The sequence below is a fragment of the Erpetoichthys calabaricus genome, chromosome 18 (assembly GCF_900747795.2).
Source record: "Erpetoichthys calabaricus chromosome 18, fErpCal1.3, whole genome shotgun sequence".
Lineage (NCBI taxonomy): Eukaryota > Metazoa > Chordata > Cladistia > Polypteriformes > Polypteridae > Erpetoichthys > Erpetoichthys calabaricus.
Window position 1 is genome coordinate 30,377,675 of NC_041411.2, and position 19,202 is coordinate 30,396,876.

Consider the following 19,202-nt stretch of genomic DNA (forward strand, 5'->3'; position numbering starts at 1 on the left):
AACTAAGAAAACAGTAATTTATAAATATAACATAAAATACAATGTCTCCACAAAAAACATTATTTGAATTCACAATTGTTTCTTTTATACTGAATACATATATTTAAATATGTTTTGTAGGAAATCTCTCTCTCTCTCTCTCTATTATATATATATATATATATATATATATATATATATATATATATATATATTTTATACATTATATATATATATATATTCTGAGAAGCAGCCTGGACACAGATAAACACCACTTTAAGTCCCAACACACGTTTATTTACACTATTTACAATGTCTATAAGTGCACAAACCCAGTGCCACAGCACCAATCACCCCAACAGTCCAGGCCAAAGCCACAGTATGCCTTCAGACTGCCCCCTTCTCTCTTCTCTCAGATCTTGTCCTCTTCCACCCGACTCCAGCCTCGAATGAAGGGAGGCGGCCCCTTTTATCCATACCCGGATGTGCTCCAGGTGTGCAATCTTCCACTCGACACGCCCCAGTGTGGCGGACGTGCCGGCTGTCTCCCTGGAAGCACTCCCGGTGTTCCCTCTCTTCTTCCCCCCAGCACTTCCTGGTGTGGCGGAAGTGCTGGGGTCCAGGGTCCATCAGGCACAGGGATGCCCCCTGGCGGTGACCACAGGCCCCTACAGGGTTGAGCTTCTAAGCCCTGTACCCGTGGCCCCCAATACAACCAGGGCGGTCGCCCCCTCGTGGTCTGGAGGAGGCATGAGCCCTCCTCCTGTCTCCTCGAGCATCCCGGCCGGGTAGGAATCCCAGCTGGGTGCCACAATATATATATACATATATATATACATACATACAGTATATATATATATATATATATATATATATATATATATACATACATACAGTATACATATATATATATTAATATATACATACAGTATATATATATATATATATATATATATATATATATATATATACATACAGTATATATATATATATATATATATATATACATATATATATATATATATATATATATACATACAGTATATATATATATATATATATATATATATATATATATATATAAAATCCAACATCTGTCTGTCTGTCTGTCTGCTTTTCATGAGAGAACTACTTAACGGATTTAGATTGGGTTTTTTCCTATAATTTGCTAGACCATTCCAGTTTATTTTGCGACTTCTCTCCTTGCGTTATGTATCATAGTTCGCTTGCAGTACCGATTTATTTGTGTGAATCTGAGAGAGACACAGTGGACCGAGGGGACGCGTGTACCTTACCTCCGCTTAGCTAGCAAATGAGAGAACTACTTAACGGATTTAGTCTTTTTTTTTCTATAATTTGCTTGATTTTGTGACTTCTCTCATCACACTATCATAGTTCGCTTGCAGGAGTGATTTATTCGTGTGAATCTGAGACAGAGGCTGCGGGATGAGGGGAGGGGGAAGCGTGACGTCAGGAGTGGGGAGCCAGGCAGGGCCATCCTCACTCACGCGCCAGCCTCTGTTCGAATCACCTACCTCTGGTCACGTTTTGCAGTGGGCCTTGCCTCCGCTAAGCTAGTGATGCATGTTTGTTTATCGATTTTTAAAGTTTGTCCTGTTTCACTACCACGCGGACGGAGCCACACGGGGATGGCTAGTAGCCAATAAATAAATATATTTGTGTATACCAGATAGCACATGTATGAAATTAATACAGTACATACATCAAATGTATTGAAACATAACAAAGCTTTAAATTGCGTAGAAGAAAATTATGTGTAATATTTTCATACATATATAATAAGTAACTAAAATATACATTGATGGTGGATGGTTAAGGCCACACATAAGATAGAAAAGGGAAGGGAACCTCACTGGCAGTGACAGAGCAACTCTATATATCATTGCGGGAAAACTGTATACAGACTGCTACAAGGTCAGACCCTGGCATGTGAGGTGCCCAGAAGTGAAGCATCTAAGGGGTGCCAGACCTCAAGAGAAGATAGACAATCACATTATATTTATATAGAAAGTAAAACCTTTATTGAGATGTAAGTACTGTATTTATATGTTTAGTTCTCAGTTTGTCTGTCCCTAATGAAGGGTTAATAGTTCCTAAACATTTCAGTCTTGGTGGACAATGAGTGAAACTTTAAGGATACAATTTTTTATCATGGATACTATGGCTTAACTGAGTTTTTACATTTTGACATTCAACGCCATGAACCTAAGGACAAATTACCTGGTCGGCCTATATTTTGAAAGTTTGTTAGAGTGTGGAAGTCTTTGTGTTTAAGTAAAATATTCTTTGAAAAATAGTGAAAGTTGGGTAATTGAGCACTCGTAATGACTAATACGTTAGTGAACAAAGAGTTTTGAATTATAAACAATATCCAGAAATGTAGACCTCTTTACCAAGACTGCAAACTCCAAAGAACTCAAAGCACCAGGCCACAATTGAAGTATTGCAGAATAATGTATCCAACAGCCCTCAAAGCTTTAGGTGTAACAGAGCTGATTGAGATATTGTCAGTATTTATTATTATTATGCATAAAAGAGACTTGTACAATTACACTACTCACAAAAATGTGCATACAAAATTGTATAAAATTCTATATATAGGCTTTATGTTTTTGACACACAGTTGTTTTTTGGGACCTGAAGCACAGAACATTCTTTACTCCAAAGAAAACAGATCTATTGTGACATTAATGTATTTCAGTCTCATTTCTTGAGCTGATATATTCTACCCTGTGTTTTCTAGTAATTTCCTCTTTGTCATTAATAATTTATTTTATAAAGCTCCAGTAATCACAATTTATGCATTGGATGGTCACTGGTTTATTTTTGAAATCTTGTGTGCACAAAAAAAACTAGCACGTTTTTTGCCAGGTTTTAAAGAATGTCAAATCAAGGAAATCTTCAAGAAAACAGTGTGTTACAGTACAATATGAGGTAAATTAATTAAGTATTTTCATAACCATCATTAATGTCTTCTTTGATGCACTGTAACGCAAACGATCAGAACGTCTTAAGTCCTTTACTCAGTTCACATTGTTAAATTAGCATTCCCATCTCATTTCTTTTAAGGTCTACTTGTCATGGTGAAGGCTGCAGTGGGAACAGGCTGAGCCCCTCTGATCACACTTTCAATTCCTGACATTTCACCTTGAGAATTTTCTAGGTTTACATATACTTTCTGAGCCATATAACCCCTTTGATGTATCTTGGGTCTCTCCTTCAATCTCCTATTGGATGGACATGCCTACTGTTCATCCCTCTAGTTTAGTGCCTACAGTTCCAGCATTGCTGTACTGATGGGTAACTTGGACTCATGATTTCCTCTAACCTCATACACAAATGACCAAGACCCCCTAAATGAACAGAGCAAACCACTATTTTTCAGAAGAGATCAATAATTTGGGGAAATTTGGAAGTTTTGATTTTTATCCAGAAAACACTTCTGGTCAAAGGCTTGCCCACCTGGTACGAACCCACAGAAGAACTACTGTACATGAGGTGGCCCCTCCTCGCAATGAAAGGATCTGCTGGAAACATCCTGGTGCCTGACACCACCTTGTGGAGTCCATGCCTTGATGGGCCAGAGCCGTTTTGGTGGCAGATGAGGACCTACACAATATTAGGCAGGTGATTTTAATGTCGAGGCTGATCAAAGTACATATAAGAATAAAAATAAGATATAAGATGGGTTGATTTTAAATAAAGTGCAATTCTTGCCAAGCAATTTCAATAAGACATATTATTGACCTGTTGCAACCATCTAGCAGATACATATTAATTATTGATTTTAACTAATAATAGACACTTTAAATTAACTTTTCTTGGATTTTATCTTTTGTAAATATTTACACATAGAAAATAAAAAAATAAAACAGAAACAATTGAAAATCTTTGTAGAAATTGATATGGTGGTTTTCATGTAATCTTATTACATACAGACACATTTTTATATATTGTCACACATTTGCACATGAGAGGCAGTCAGTTCTTAACTGCCAGGTCAGAGTTGATGAAGTGCACTAATGTCTTTACTCCCTCCTCTGCAGATCACCAGAAGGAAAGACCACCTAAACCCCAACCGGGTTCCACTTCCATCTCCAGACCACGTTCTCCAACTGACCTCACTTATGCCTGTTCCCTGTTGGACCCTCCTCTACCTTCCCCACGCCTATAAAGCCAGCCACTTGCCACCCCCAGTCAGTCCCATCATTTGAGACTACCCAATATTCCTTGGGATGGAACCCCAAACCTTTCCCTTGTCTGTTGTGTTCTTTTACAATATTTATACACTGGAAAAAAAATGTGATGATTCACAATTAATATTTTCAATCTGAACCAATATAATTCTTTTTAGCTTATTGATCCCATAATTTTTAAGTTGAGGCAAATCATTTAGAATGATTTGGTGCAATTCACTTATTTTATACTAAATCTATTTTTTAAGTTGTTCTTCTTTTTTGGCAGTTGGAAAGCCAGCACGCTGGAAAGTTCGACCGGAAGAATATAAAAACGGCCCCTCAAACACAGCACACAAACAAACTAAAATATTAAGTTAACTGAAATAGGATTTCTACGTTTATTCCCTCCACCATAACTTACTTTGGTCGAAACAAATTTTTTTACTTTGATTGAGATCTGAAACCAAATATTTCAAGCTACAACACTAAATGACTAATCTTAAGTTGCTTGAAAGAGAAAATTTACGTTGAATGAACAACATCAATGTTATACTTTTTTCAGTGTAGAGTATATATATATATTATACTGTATATGAAAATTATAGAAAAATCCTATCTTGCAATGTGGCAGCTGTGTGATTTATAGACAAATATATGTCCCTATGATTCATATAGTTCTCAGCAACCTTATCAGTGTAAGGAAATTTCCCCAGACAATGTTTTTTAAAAAAATGTTTAAAAAAAGTTCAAAAAAACTATTAATTTTCAGCGATTTGTATTTTTAGAATCATAAAGAACTTCAGTTATACATATTATTGACTTTTTAAAACTGGAATCTATTTGTAAAATGAAACTACCATCAAGCAATTAACCTTTTATTATTGTTATGTTTATATATTATTATACATACAACTTTATTTTTCCCCAGGGGAAATTTGCCTTTTTACAGAACCTTGACTGACTGACTGACTGACTGACTGACTGACTGACTGACTGACTGACTGACTGACTGACTGACTATCTATCTATCTATCTATCTATCTATCTATCTATCTATCTATCTATCTATCTATCTATCTATCTATCAGACAGACAGACAGACAGACAGACAGACAGACAGACAGACAGACAGACAGACAGACAGACAGACATACATACATACATACATACATACATACATACATACATACATACATACATACATACATACATGAATGACCTGGTGTTACATTTATAATTGGATGTGTACAGAGTGAAGAGAATCAAGGTTACAGGACTATGCCTTGTGGTGCTCCAGTGTTGCTCACATCCACATCAGAAACACAGTCCTCGAGTCTCACAAACTGCCAGACAAACATTCCACTATTCAGGACACCACAAGCTCATCCACTTGCATATCTCTGAGCTTACCCCTTAACAGACAAGGCTGCATGGTAGTGAAGGCACTGAAGAAATAAAAAAACCTAATACTCTTAGTACTGACAGCTTCCAAAACACAGAAAAACAGTGTTAAATGGACAACCGTAAGGTATTAGATATTAGATAAATCCAAAGTAATGAGGTTAAAAATAGAGGAAGAAACATCTGAAAAGTGTTTGGGAGTCTATGTTGACAGAACAGCATCATTCCTAAAGGTGCAGTGAAACAAACAATAAAAGTAAATACATTGTTACATGATATTACTCAAAGTATTGAATATAATCAAGAGGCATTGAGTTCAAATTTTATATTGTGTTGGTTAAGTTTTCATCAGGATCTGGAGTACTGTGTAGTTTTGATCACCTTGCTGCAAAAACAACATGGCGGCTCTACAAACTCTGCAGATAAGAGCCATCAAGTACACCCCCTGGTATGAAAAGCTTGCTGTATAAGGATAGGCCAAGAGAATTCACCCTCTTTATCTCTTTATTCTTGAACAGGGAAGGTTATGTAAGGATCAAATAAAAGCATTCAGAATTCAAAAGCCAACAAAAAAGTTGAACTAGCACATTTATTTCAATTAAATATTGACTCACATACTTTAGGACATCATTAGGAATTCTGTGAAAGTGCATATATAACCATATCCACAAATCATTTCTTCAAGCAAAATGGTATTGGGAATCTGGAACAATCGACTGAGCCACAGAGTTGAAGCAGAAACCTGACAACTTAGGCAACTTAGCAACAGTGTCTGAACAAGCTGAAATTGTCTTCTCTTGTTTAAAAAATGTCTAGTGCTCTTGTATAATATCTTAGATACTCATATTTTCTTCCATATATAAACTCATCATATGTCAAATATTTTATTCACCCCTGTAATTACAACAATTTTAAATACTATCTTACCTGCTGCGATGGGGGATTTCCTGTCATCTAAAAGTTGGATAGCAGTGCTGGCTAAAACAACACTTTTATTTTCTGTGCCTGCAAAACAATGAAAAAAAAATCTGAGCATTTAAGTATTTCTGCATGTATGCCTAACTCTGTTTAGAGGTCAGCATATTTTTCATTTCTTAGCTAACACATTTTTGCAGCAGGATTTTTAACAGGCTCTGTAAACATTTTGGTCAATTAAAACTTCAAAGATTCCTTTTACAAAAAGTGGTCATCTCTATGCTGGAACTTCCCATTAGTACATTACTGTCCATCTTTCTTGAAATTTTCATTGCTTTCTAAATTGTTTGCGGAACTGTTGTTATGTTAAAGCCTGTGTTTATTTCTTGTTTAATTGTTGTTTTTGTTATTTTAAATGATCATTTCTCATATATTTAGGTTATTTCTGTCAGTGTTGTTTATAACTGGTTAATTATGAGCTGTCTCTTTATGTGTGCCTATGCTCCCCATGAGGCAGGGCCACCGTCACACCACTCCTGAGGACCCCTTAGGTTACGTGAGCCCAGAGGATAAGAAACTCACCGTGCTGCTGAACGAAATTTGTTTGGAGGAATTAAGGTACTGCTTTTTGTATTGAATTTTACTGTTTTTTTTATTATTTGCTTCTGTTTCTGGGATTTGATTCTTGTTAAGATGTTTGCTTTCAGAAAACTCCTTTTCACTCTGTCATTTTTTTGTATATAAATAAATCTATTCTTTTTATGCAGGTACTTTGTCTTGGATTGTCTACACAAGCCAGTCTTCATGGTTTCTCCTTCTTGTGAGATATTTTGGGAATTTTAAAATATTTTAAGGCCAGTCTCCCATTTTTGGTGCTATACTGCTTGGAGCTGGGGACTGGCTGGATTAGGGTAAGACTTTTGTGGACAGGCCAGATGGGATTCTGGCCTGTTTTTGTAGCCCTTTTGGAAGCCTCATACCGCTTTTTGGTCATAAAGCATAGAGGCTCAACTAAGTATTGATGTCAAATCTCTGTTGGGGTGCCCAAATGTATGCACCTGTCTAATTTTGTTATGATGTATATTGCATGTTTTCTGTTAATCCAATAAACTTAACATCACTGCTGAAATACTACTGTCTCCATAAGGCATGTCATATATTAAAAGGAAGTTACTATCTTGAAAGCTCAGCCAATGCTAAACAAAAACCCAAAGAATTAAGAAGGGTTCCCAAACTTTTTCATATGACTGTAACACAAAATGTGTCACTTCATTCATTTGTTCATAGTAAAATCTATGTGAAAATACATGCATTCTGTGCCATAAAAATGTTTTTGGTAACCATTTGCCTTTAGAAAACAAATGAACAAAATAAATGTAGTTGTACCAGTGGACAAAATATAAAACGAGTCTAAAGCCCCAAAACAAAAACAGACTCCATTGTCAACACTAAGGTATAAATGGATATTACCAAAACACTACATATAATACACATACATGTAATATGATATAGCTGAAATTCAGATGATGATTCTAAGAGGGGCAGAGTTAAAACAGTTTTAAGTAATATACAGAAAGTGTAGTAAAATAGTTTATCTATTACAGAAAAAAAAACCTGTCCCATTACATTAAATGGTATTGTAGTGTAAAAGCTATCATTAGAATGGCAATTAAACTTCTTGAATTACAATATCATATTTGTGTTAGTTGGAATACACAAGTTACTGTACTTAGGTCAAAATGCTCACTTGTCTTACTTTCCCTCATATTTTTAAATATGCTGCAGAAGCTGGGTGGCTTGCATCCTAGTTCTGGTTCCATAAGTGAATTAAATAGTGCGAGTGTGTCCTTTTTCGTTTTCGCTTCGACCACAAATACTTTTACACTAATGTGGAATATATGTCTTTCAAAAGCAGTCACTCATATAAAAAAAAAAGGATTTATAAATAAAATAAATGAAACATAAACTACAGAAGTGCATCAGTGAAGCAGGATAATTTAATGGATTACTTTTCCAAGCTGACACATCTTGCTCATCCCCACTTCTACTGTAGGCTGTAGTATTGTTTTCTCAAAATTTTCATCCATTTCTGAAGAGCCTTGACTGGGGCAGAGATCTTTTTCATTGTGCTGTTCAAGGAAGGTGTGCACCCAACGTAACTCGCACCACCTCCTAACATAGTGGCGTATTCATTCTTGAGCCAAAAGTCAGGAACCAGCTATGAACAAGACGTACACTTCCACACTGTGCCTTTTAAATGAACTATTACATCATTCCAGATTTGTTTAAACATGTAATATATCTAATAAATGACATAACCCTAATGTAATATATCTAATAAATAGTCTGTCTTTAAAAGATTTTAAGACTAGGGAGTTTTATGTTGGGGGGAAAAAAAATCAATTTTGATAGTGATACTGTGATTGATTTTTATTTTGAAAGCATCTTTCAAAATGAGAAATGTTATGCATTACTGCTTAATATAATCTATTATCAAAAATAAATAAATAAATAAAGTGACCAAGTTATTATATTTGCCTTATAAATTTTTTTTACTGGAATATAACCCTAAATGGCTACGCAGCCTGGCGAGTGTGTGTGTGTACATTGTCATGATATGCTCTGTAAGGGATGCTATTTAAAACATAATTACACGCTAACTGCCATTATGCAAACGAATGCCCGTGCACTTTGAAAAACATCAGCACAGACACTTGGTGGCTATGCACTTGGGAGAGTTTTAGTTGAGTGTATTCATGAAATGAGTACTAAAATTAGCATGACAGAAAAGCAATTTAATTTGATCATTATGTGTGCTGGAAAGCGGACTGATTTTTTTTTCATCCCTTGAACATCAAGTCATAGTTTGTCACAGAAGTTTTTGTTCCACGAGCAGGAGATTCACACATTCACACAGACGATTCTTTCTTTTTTTTTTCTTGTTAAATACTCTTTATATGCAACACTCAAATTTTAAAAAGGTTATAATTTAAAAAACATCAAAACAATGAGTATGTGAATAAAGTATATTTAGCACAATGACGAGCTATAAAATACAATGCTAATTGAGAAGTGTGTTTATGTTTATGCAAGGCACAAAAGATGGTGGTCCATGACAGTTATTATGATGAATTCAATATTAGACTGTTAGGCAGTGCCAGTCAAAGCCCATTTGAAGCCCTAGGCAGGGTTGACGGACAACACCAGTCATTGTCCATAGTGGGTAGTCAGTATTATTTGACTTTCACAACCTGTAATTGGAGTGGAGGTGCTGCCCCCCTTGGTGTCAGGAGAATGTGCCCCTTTGTAAATTTTAGGAAATGTCTGCAATTTTACTTTCATAAATGATGCCCACTCCGCATTATCAGAGTTCGATGACCTTTGTCCCGCTTAATTTTCAGAGAGTGTGCCTCTCAGATAATGCCACCCTAGGTGGCCACCTATGTCGCCTAATAGATTGACCTGCTCTGCTGTTAGATAACATTTTAAATATTATTTACCATGAAGTTGATAAAATAAACAAATGTGCTCTTATTCAACTTGAGTCAAAAAATTGCATTTTACATTTTTAGAAGAGGTATGTTTTGTTGTGTTTCATGGAATTGCCACATACTGAAGTGTTAGGTGGAGTGAAGACGGTAAATCAGACTGGCGTGTGATCTGCGATGGCCTTGTTTCTGCCTTTAGTTTATTACTGCAGGTGTCCAAATGAAACATAAAGGAATGAAGTCCCAATCCAATCTGAGCTGCATATACATTACCAGATGGGCCAAAGGAATTCATATAAAGTGTTCTTAATAAACTTGCCTAAGTCTGAAATGTCACCAACATTTATCAAAACAGCAATTACAGGCAATGAGAAGTATTTACTAAATCAAGTTCATTTGTGCTTAACTTACATGAATGTTTCTTATTATTGATTTTTTTCTCTCCCTCTCCCTTTTTTAATCCCCACAGCTGATGATCTGGTAAATTAAAAATGACATTTTGAATACATTACAACTGAAAATAGTTAAATGAAACATAAAAAATAGGAATGATACAGGCCTCTATGCCAATATATGCAACAGCTTTCATTATAAAAGGCACTGCATAAAATAAGCTATCCATGAATAAAAGATGGAGTTCCATCCATCTTGTTTTCTTAAACCTACTTAGTCAAATACTGGGATGTGGGGATCAGGAGACGCTCCTGGCAGCAATAAGTGGGAAGCCAACCAATCTTAGAGCACACCCAAAGACAACAAGGCAGCTATTAAACGAGCAGGAAGCAACCCAACATGGGCAATCACACTTAACTACGTGCCAACATCTGACAAGGTATCACACATGATGGTGGCATAACGATTATAAGTATCCCACAACTCAGAAGGAAGAGCCAGACACTGTGTAGGAAAGACGGTGTCACACTAACCAGCGGAGGAGATGAAATGGATTATAGTGGATTCTAGTAGTGTACTTGCAGGTTTTCCTAACATAACACCTATAAATAAATGGAAATCAACATTTTAGGTTTGTTTTCTCCATAAATATTTATTAATGTTAAACTATGTTTTATGTGCTTCAGCCGCCTGCAAAGATGAAGAACGAGTCACAAAAGTATTATGTTATTTGGTAACACATTCATGGAATGTATAAAGCTCAGTGGGAGTTGGGTGGTCTTTTGGCCTTGGAACCCCCATAGGTTTTTTTTTGTCCTCACTGGTCACCTGACCATAAATTTTGTTATTACGCTGGACATTATGATTTTCTAGTGTTCTAAGTAACTGTTCTTTAGTTTCTTTTGTAGCTCTGTATTGTAAAGCACTATTTAAATAAATGTTGTTGATGTATTATTGTGGCCAAAGTAATCCAACGCCTGCCTGCGACATTCCTACTGCTCTGTAGATGAGGGATCTAAACGCAAAAATGGAAAGCAGCTACAACACATGTGTATGCAATGAACTATTTTGTGTCTTACACTTGTAAATTTAGAGAACTTTGAAGAAATCTGTTTTCACTTTGACATAAATTAGTCTTTCATTTGATTAATATGAAAAACGGCAAATTAAATCCACTGTGATTCAATGTTGTGTAACAATAAAATCTGAATACTTAAAGGTGGTGTTGTAAGAAAAATGACAGTTAAGGTCAATTGCATTAAAACACGGCAAACATGAGTTTAGTACTTTTTTAAATGAGTTTGTTGTAGTGTATAGAGAAAACTCAAAATCATGCTGGCTTTCCCACACATTGCGGAATGCAGATATTCACGATCATTTCTTTCTTTCTGACTCCTAATTGCTGAAGAGAGTATGGCTTTCACCAGTGGATACCATGTAACCACACATTAAGAAAGCGACATTGAAACATCGTGGCACTATAACATGTCCAAAAACATAAGGCTCAAAAAAGATAAATTCTAATCATTTCCCAAACTTGCTTTTTCTACAGAATGAGTCAAGATTCCGGTATTCGCATTGATATTCTGATTGCTCATTAGCCAGATGTTTACATCTGTTTATTTTGGCAAACCACTGGGGCACAGTCAGAACGATCATATTCTTCATTCAAATCCGTTCAGCATTAAGTCACAGCGAAAACCTGTCACTTAAATATTTACTCCAGTTCTTCCGACAGAAATACCTTGTTTTCCCTTTCCATCAATTTTATGTTCTAAGGGGTACATAAGAATCATTAATGCTCTTCTAGGTCTGTAGGAGTGTTTTGGATCAATTCTGGCAGGTAGGATTGTGAACCACGAAACAACCTGGATGTAGCAACTAAAACGAAAAGGGAATCCCAGAGAACATTTCAGTAATAAGACTTCGGTTAAATATATTTTATTTGCTAATACCTTTGCAGTTTTGTTAAAATATTACTTGGCATCTTTAAGCGAACAAGTTAATTGTGATTAAGGGCACACATCTGACTTTTAAATCAATGCTCTTGTTTATTCAAATGTCTATAGGGGATAGGGGCAATTTAAATTAGATTAGATTAGATTAGATTAGATTAGATTTAACTTTTATCCCCAAGGGAAAATTAACACTTTCAATTTAATTTTAATTAAAATCCTTGAACTTTCAGGATCGTTTAGAAAAAATGTGTAGGAGCAGTTGAGTCAGTTCAGTAAGCAACAGCTAACTATTGTGTTTGACTCAAGAGGAGTAATCTGCTGAAAAATGTTTAAGAAGAGGACACCTAGTATGTCACCCTTACTTCAGGTGTTTGAAATTTTTAACAGTATTAATAAAGTGAACTTTGGCACTTACAGCTCACTAGTGATGCCACTAAAGAAAAAGATTAATCAAATTAGAAAAAAAGGAAGCATTTCATCATGGTGGCCATGTTCCTGAAGCAGAGGCATTATTATCTTATATGAAATGAATGCATAAGATACTAAGTCACCTTAGTTAAATAAACTCATCCCATGTTCTTCAGGACCTACTGTACAAATTCTGCGATCAAGTCTTGAGGCCTGCAGTCTGTCTGTCCAGTCTGACAGACAATTTCTATGCCCCATAAAAGTAACAAATGAACAGCTCTGCCACTATACAGCATTTGTTTTAACTTGCTGTCAATAGTAGTAATCCATGTGCTTGAAATGTCCTTATTTTAGATACATTAATACAATAAAATATTTACTTCTGGTCCACCTAAAAATTAAATACATAAACAAAGCAATATTTCCACTTTTTTGCAAGGCAAATTGAATGCTTATTACACAGGCTAAGTAACGTGCTTTAAAAATTAAATTCTGATATAATGAACGAAATTACACTAGCGTTAAAAAATTAAGTAGATGAAGAGTATAATATAGAGATTTGGATTCATTCTGTTGAATTGTACAATGTGTTGTACAAAATTATGCTATAAAAAAAGTTTAAAATAAATTATTTATTGTTTCTGATGTTCTTTCATTATTTCTCAGGATTAGGGAAAGTATGTAATAATGCTCATCTGATTTTTATAGCAGAAAGGACAGATTCACACTTTGAAATTCATTTCAGTACACTGCTATTAATTATTGGTTGTCTACATTAAATGTTATTCTTTAGGCTTTTTTTTGTACATGAATTTTGTACTCAACATTTTATTTTTACTTTGTTTTCAGTTGGAGTTTAGATTATTTAGGGAATTCTACCGACATGCATCCAGAGGAAAGAAGTTAAATTTTGCAGGCTCATCCATAAGGTCTTTGGCATCATCTAAGTATAAAGAATATGTAGAAAGTAGCTTCCTCATCATAAATATAATATTTTTGTTTGTTTTTTGTGTGTGTGTATGGGGTTAATAGTGAAAAACAATGACTCAGTCAGAATTTATTTCTGAGTGAAACTTAAGTGTTTCATTCTGCAAAAAAAAAAAAAATCATAAAATAATTTCTGTTTTGCTTCAAACTAAATTTTTACCTTTCACTCAAAAAAGAAAGGGGTGTAGTTTTTGCCAGAAAGCACTGTCATGTATTAATTCTGCATGCGTCTGCCTGCCAGTTAGTATTCCAATGAAGATCTCTAGCGAAAAAAAAGAAAACTGAACTGGGCATGTCCTCAACTAAGATAAGACAATTGTTAAGCGGGTGGGGCGGAAGAGACTTTCCATGTATTGAGTTTTCATGTGGAGAAAACAGAGTAACGTGTGTCACACACGCGTGCATGGGAGGCAGCAGGGGAGGTCTAGTTAATGTTGAAACTCCAGTAGGTGGGGCTAATCATGTGTACTAATGCCTCCTCTCCCTCTTTGAAGGAACAAGTAACACCTAGTCCACTTCCTCTTCTGGCTCCAGACCACACCCTCCAACAACCTCACTTCCACCTTCTCCTTTAGATGACCCGCCTCGTCCTCCCCCTCATCTGTAAAAACCCACCAGCTTTGCTCTGCAATTCAGTCCTGTTTTGTGACTACACGGCAGATTATTACGCATCTTTTCCCTTGCAGCGATTCTACAATATATGGGGTGGATCCCCCAAACCGTTATTGTTGTTCTTTGCTTTCTTCATACGTGCAAAAGGGGGAATTGTGTGGAAAATATGCAATGTGTCACATTTTTAAAAAATGCACTGCACTCTTCTATGAGTGATGCAGTGGTAGCGCTGCTTCCTCGCAGTAAGGAGACCTGGGTTCGCTTCCCGGGTCCTCCCTGAATGGAGTTTGCATGTTTTCCCCATGTCTGCATGAGTTTCCTCCAGGTGCTCTGGTTTCCTCCCACAGTCCAAAGACATGCAGGTTAGGTGCACTGGCGATTCTAAATTGTCCCTAGTGTATGCTTGGTGTGTGGGTGTGTGTGTCCTGTGGTGGGTTGCCGCCTTGCCCGGGATTTGTCCCTGTCTTGCGCCCTTTGATGGCTGGGATTGGCTCCAGCAGATACCCATGACCATGTAGTTAGGATATAGCGGGTTGGATAATGGATGGATGGATGGATGGATTATTTGCAGTACTCAACTGCAGAAAAGAACTCAGGTAAACATAAATGTGTGAATGGGGCTTTAGGTAGCACTATTACCTGTTTTCCAAGCAAGAAAACCTTTTAAATAGAGATCACCTGCAAAATTAATTTTAGTGTCACTTTCACAAAACAGTATGCAAATTGAGCATACCTGTTGTTTTGCTTATGAAAAACAAATGAGAAACCATCAAGCAAAAATACTGAAATAAAGAAAACTAGCAATTAGAGGGTGAGTGTGATGCCTTAGGTGGAAATTAAAGGAGTTGTCATGGAAAAAAAGGACCACCAGATAGAAAAGGGTAACAAGTGCCAAAAGAACATCAGAAGTAGAGTAGATGTGTGTTACAAGAAAGTCAATGTTTTTAATGTAACCAAAACCAGAATGTGAGACAAAAGACAAAAATATCAGAAACAAAAGAAGAAGGTCAGAACTGTCACTAGGAGCCAGAATAACAAAAGAGACGTGAAGAATACTGTAGTTTGTTTTTAATTTGACAAGAATCCCAAAACTTTCATGTTGAGGTTTACGTGCTGCCAGGCTTTATAATAATGGCACCATGGTATAAGGGATCACATGATCAACAACAATGCATGGCAATTTTAAACACCATGAGATAAAGTATAAGATTTGGAGAATACTTAGTATATAAGAGAAAAGAAGATACATATTTGGTATTCTGGCTTTTGCTCTGCTTTCCTCAGTTTATGACTCTTTCTCCCTTTGTTCTATTGGATTGTGATCATTGTTAATAGTGATTTGTTTGTGTGTGTGTTCTTTATGTGACAGCTTACTGAAGACTGCAAATTAAAACCAACCCAATTCAAGAGAAGTACTCTGCTTGTTTGGATAACACTTGCGTTCTTTGTTGGATTTCCTGGAATGTTGAAATATGAGGCCAGTTTGTTAAAAGCAGCAAACATTATGGTAAAAAATTCTTGTAACTAAGTAAGTAAATTTTGAAGTTAACCTCTGTAGTACTAGGGTGTTGTACCGTGTTAGCTATTGTGGATGAAGTGAGAAGTCATGCAAAATGACAACTTTATTGGCTAATTAATAAGATTACAATTTACATTCTTGCCTGAAGAAGGGGAAGGAGTTGTCTTGATGGCTTGCATATTATAATCTTTTTAGTTTGCCAATAGATAAGGTCAACCCCTAAAGAAGAAACTGCTTGAAATTGATTTCCAATACATACAATATATTATTTAGGAAAGGCAAGCAATTGACAAAACTAGATAGGTGACGTTTCCTGCTCCTGACAGGTGGCTATCGCTGTATCAGGTCATTCAAGTGCCACATACTTACAATAAACAAGGCATTAAAACACTACTGTTATTTATAAAGTTAAATACTAAAGTGTACTGCAGGTCCAAACCCCATCATATCCTGCTGTTCAAATAATTATCTGGCGCATGGAGAGAGAATGAATTATGCGATTTCACATTTAATTCACTTCCCACAAGCAATTTGGGAATGAAAAATGACTTGTTTTACCATAATTATTTACATATTTTTGGTTTCAAAATGCTTCTGAGCATTTGGCTGCAATTTGATACAACTCAAGAGAAAACATTGACAGAAAACTCACAATCTTCAAGGGTAATGCAGGCAACAAAAACTGAGAGAACTTTATTCTGAAGGATTAATTACATTTTGTACCCTTACACCTAGATTTGAATATTTATATTTCAAAATAAAATGACATTCATGCATGTATTATTTTTCAGGCCATCAGGAGTCACTATTGACCTTAAGATGCAATTCAAAGGAAATGTTTAATTGCATGAAAGGAAGGCAATTAAGCCTGGCGAGAAAGATTTCTGTATTAAAGTCAGAAAAAAATCAAGACTTATTGTTTTGTGTAAAGTTGTGTAATGTAAGAATTTACAGTTTGTGCCCTATGACCTCACTTATTTGTTGTCTTTATTCTTATACCGGTATTGTACAGTACATGTCTTTGCTATTTTCTATTTCATTTCCAGCAAAACTTAACATAATATTCTCCCTCAATACCAAGCCAGAGCCTCACAACATTTTCATAACATTTAGAAAATTATATTTTTATCATTTTAGAATATTTATCTGTCTATCTGTCTATATATATATATATATATATATATATATATATATATATATATATATATACACACTAGGGGGGGCAAGCCCCCCTGGCACCTTTGGCGCTCAACCCCCAGTTGTGGAATAACTCGACCTTCAGGTAACTAAATCACCTAAATACAAACATAAGTGTTATGAATAGATAATTTTTTTTAACAGTTTGTTCCTGTGAAAGAATGTTTACTGGATCAAAAATAAAAACCACAACTTTCTTGATATTAAAAACCAAAACTTTCTTGATATTTTAGTTTATAATTTAAGAATAAGAATCTGAAAATCTAACAACATCACATTAAAGTTTGATAAATTCTGAAAAGAATGATACCAAACATATACATGTAGGTTTTAAAATAAGCCCGATTTAAAGCGTGACAAAAAACGTGACAGAAAAATGTGACATAAAATCGTTGCACTTTTAGGCTTAGGATTTTATATAGAGAGAGCAGATATATAAAACTTGGTATAGAATTATATATATAGTATATATACAGTATAGTATATAGTTTACTGCCAAATAATGCAAAGAGTATGTGACATGTGTTTTGCCCTTATTTGGGCTCATCAGGCATACACACTCTACTGCTCCCCTTGCAGGGATCAAACCTCGGAGGTCAGCCTCAGAGACGAAGTCCCTTAACACTGTGCCAAGATGTGTAGTTTGTTTATTTGACAGCCTGTAGATCGGAGTAATTACTTTCATTGCATTCGTTGTCAGAGTCCCGACCTGATTGTATAGGTGGTAACGCATGTGGTTGGTCTGCCATTCAGCAAACATCCGCCACAGGGCCCTCTTCAGTTGCGAGAAGCAGATCATGGAATGTTGCATAGTTTACTGCATTATTTACATTATTTGACAGTAATCTCATGTGAGCAAGCATCAGATTTGAACACAAGACTTTCGATCTGTGAGGCAGCAACACTAAGCCCTGAAAATGTCTGTGTGGATGTTGATTAAAGCTACTTTTGAGGTGGACAGAAAAAAATAAAATAAAAATAAACAAAAAAGATACATAGAAGCACTGCACATAGTACTAATGATTTCTGTAAAGTTCTGCATACTTTATGTAGCACATTGTTACAATCACACTTTCACTTTAAGTGTTCATGTGTATCATGTTATTTTAGCACCCCTTTAAAATCTGCACTTCTAAAGCAGAAAACATTGCAGTGGGGTTAATTAAACCTGACACAGGAGTTACTGCTTGGCTAGATTAGGAGACATTTTAGCTTGAAGAAGAAACGTGGGCCACAAGCATTACCTCCATTGTTTTTTGACCAAGATGGGAACTACAGTTCACTTTCCTCCTAGTTCAACAGTCCCTGCTGGTAGTGGGCTCACATACCACTAATACTTCATTATGGGGTCCCAGATGCCTTTTCCCACTTGTGACCCCAGCCTTACTATTTGCCACATGTGTTCTATTTTTAAAGAAATAAAAAATAGAAAAACTATTACATTAAATATAATTTTAATTGAGTTTTGTGGAGCTCTGAAGAGGCTTGTGTTCTTTGAACCTTGCAAAATTGGGTTTACCAGTGCCATAAGTGAAAAAAACATAGGTTTGAGGTTTTTTTATTCGATAATATTTAAAAAATGCATATTAATATTCTTACTTTTAATCAATATGTGTCAGGATATGTTTATGTTCAATTTCAATTTAACAACTTTGATTTGCTTGATTTAAAACACTTTACCTGTATGCTACAAATTTTTAAATAAATGGGAAATTAATCCAATAATACAGCACCAGAAACAAAACATGTTATAAATGAAAACGTTTATAACTGATCAATTAACCAGTCTCAACTCATGTGTCTGCCACTATGTACTTATGATCTATTCATGTAGTCCTACAGATTTGTATTTAAAAGAATGGTTTTCAAGTTCAGTCCTGGTGGACCCCTTTGATTGCAAATTTTCGTCCCACAATCTTCTTCTTTTGCTTTTTAATTGGGCTTCTACCTTAAACAAGCAAGCTGTTATTTTCCAGTTTCAGTGCTTTAATGCTATTTCAAAAAATATTAAAAACTGGCTTGCAAAGCTTTTATTATGAAGTAGAAATCATTTAGAGTGTATGTTCTACAAAGGAATAATTTAGCATTTTTTCTCTTTGACATTTGTTTTTTAAGACTTCTATCGGAATCATCATGATTTTCATTG

At 35.5% G+C, this 19,202-nt stretch overlaps 1 protein-coding gene across 4 annotated transcripts in view; it reads right to left on the reverse strand.

Annotated features, from left to right (window-relative positions):
* Positions 1-19,202, reverse strand: part of cacna2d3a (calcium channel, voltage-dependent, alpha 2/delta subunit 3a) — a 624,026-nt gene that overhangs the window by 84,303 nt on the left and 520,521 nt on the right. For all 4 annotated transcript variants that reach the window (XR_007933861.1, XM_051921047.1, XM_051921048.1 and 1 more), the window contains one exon: positions 6,507-6,584. Coding sequence is in view for 3 of the 4 variants with exons in the window: in XM_051921047.1 (XP_051777007.1) it covers positions 6,507-6,584 (78 nt within the window). In the remaining variant the exon portion in view is untranslated. The remainder of the gene's footprint in view (positions 1-6,506; positions 6,585-19,202) is intronic.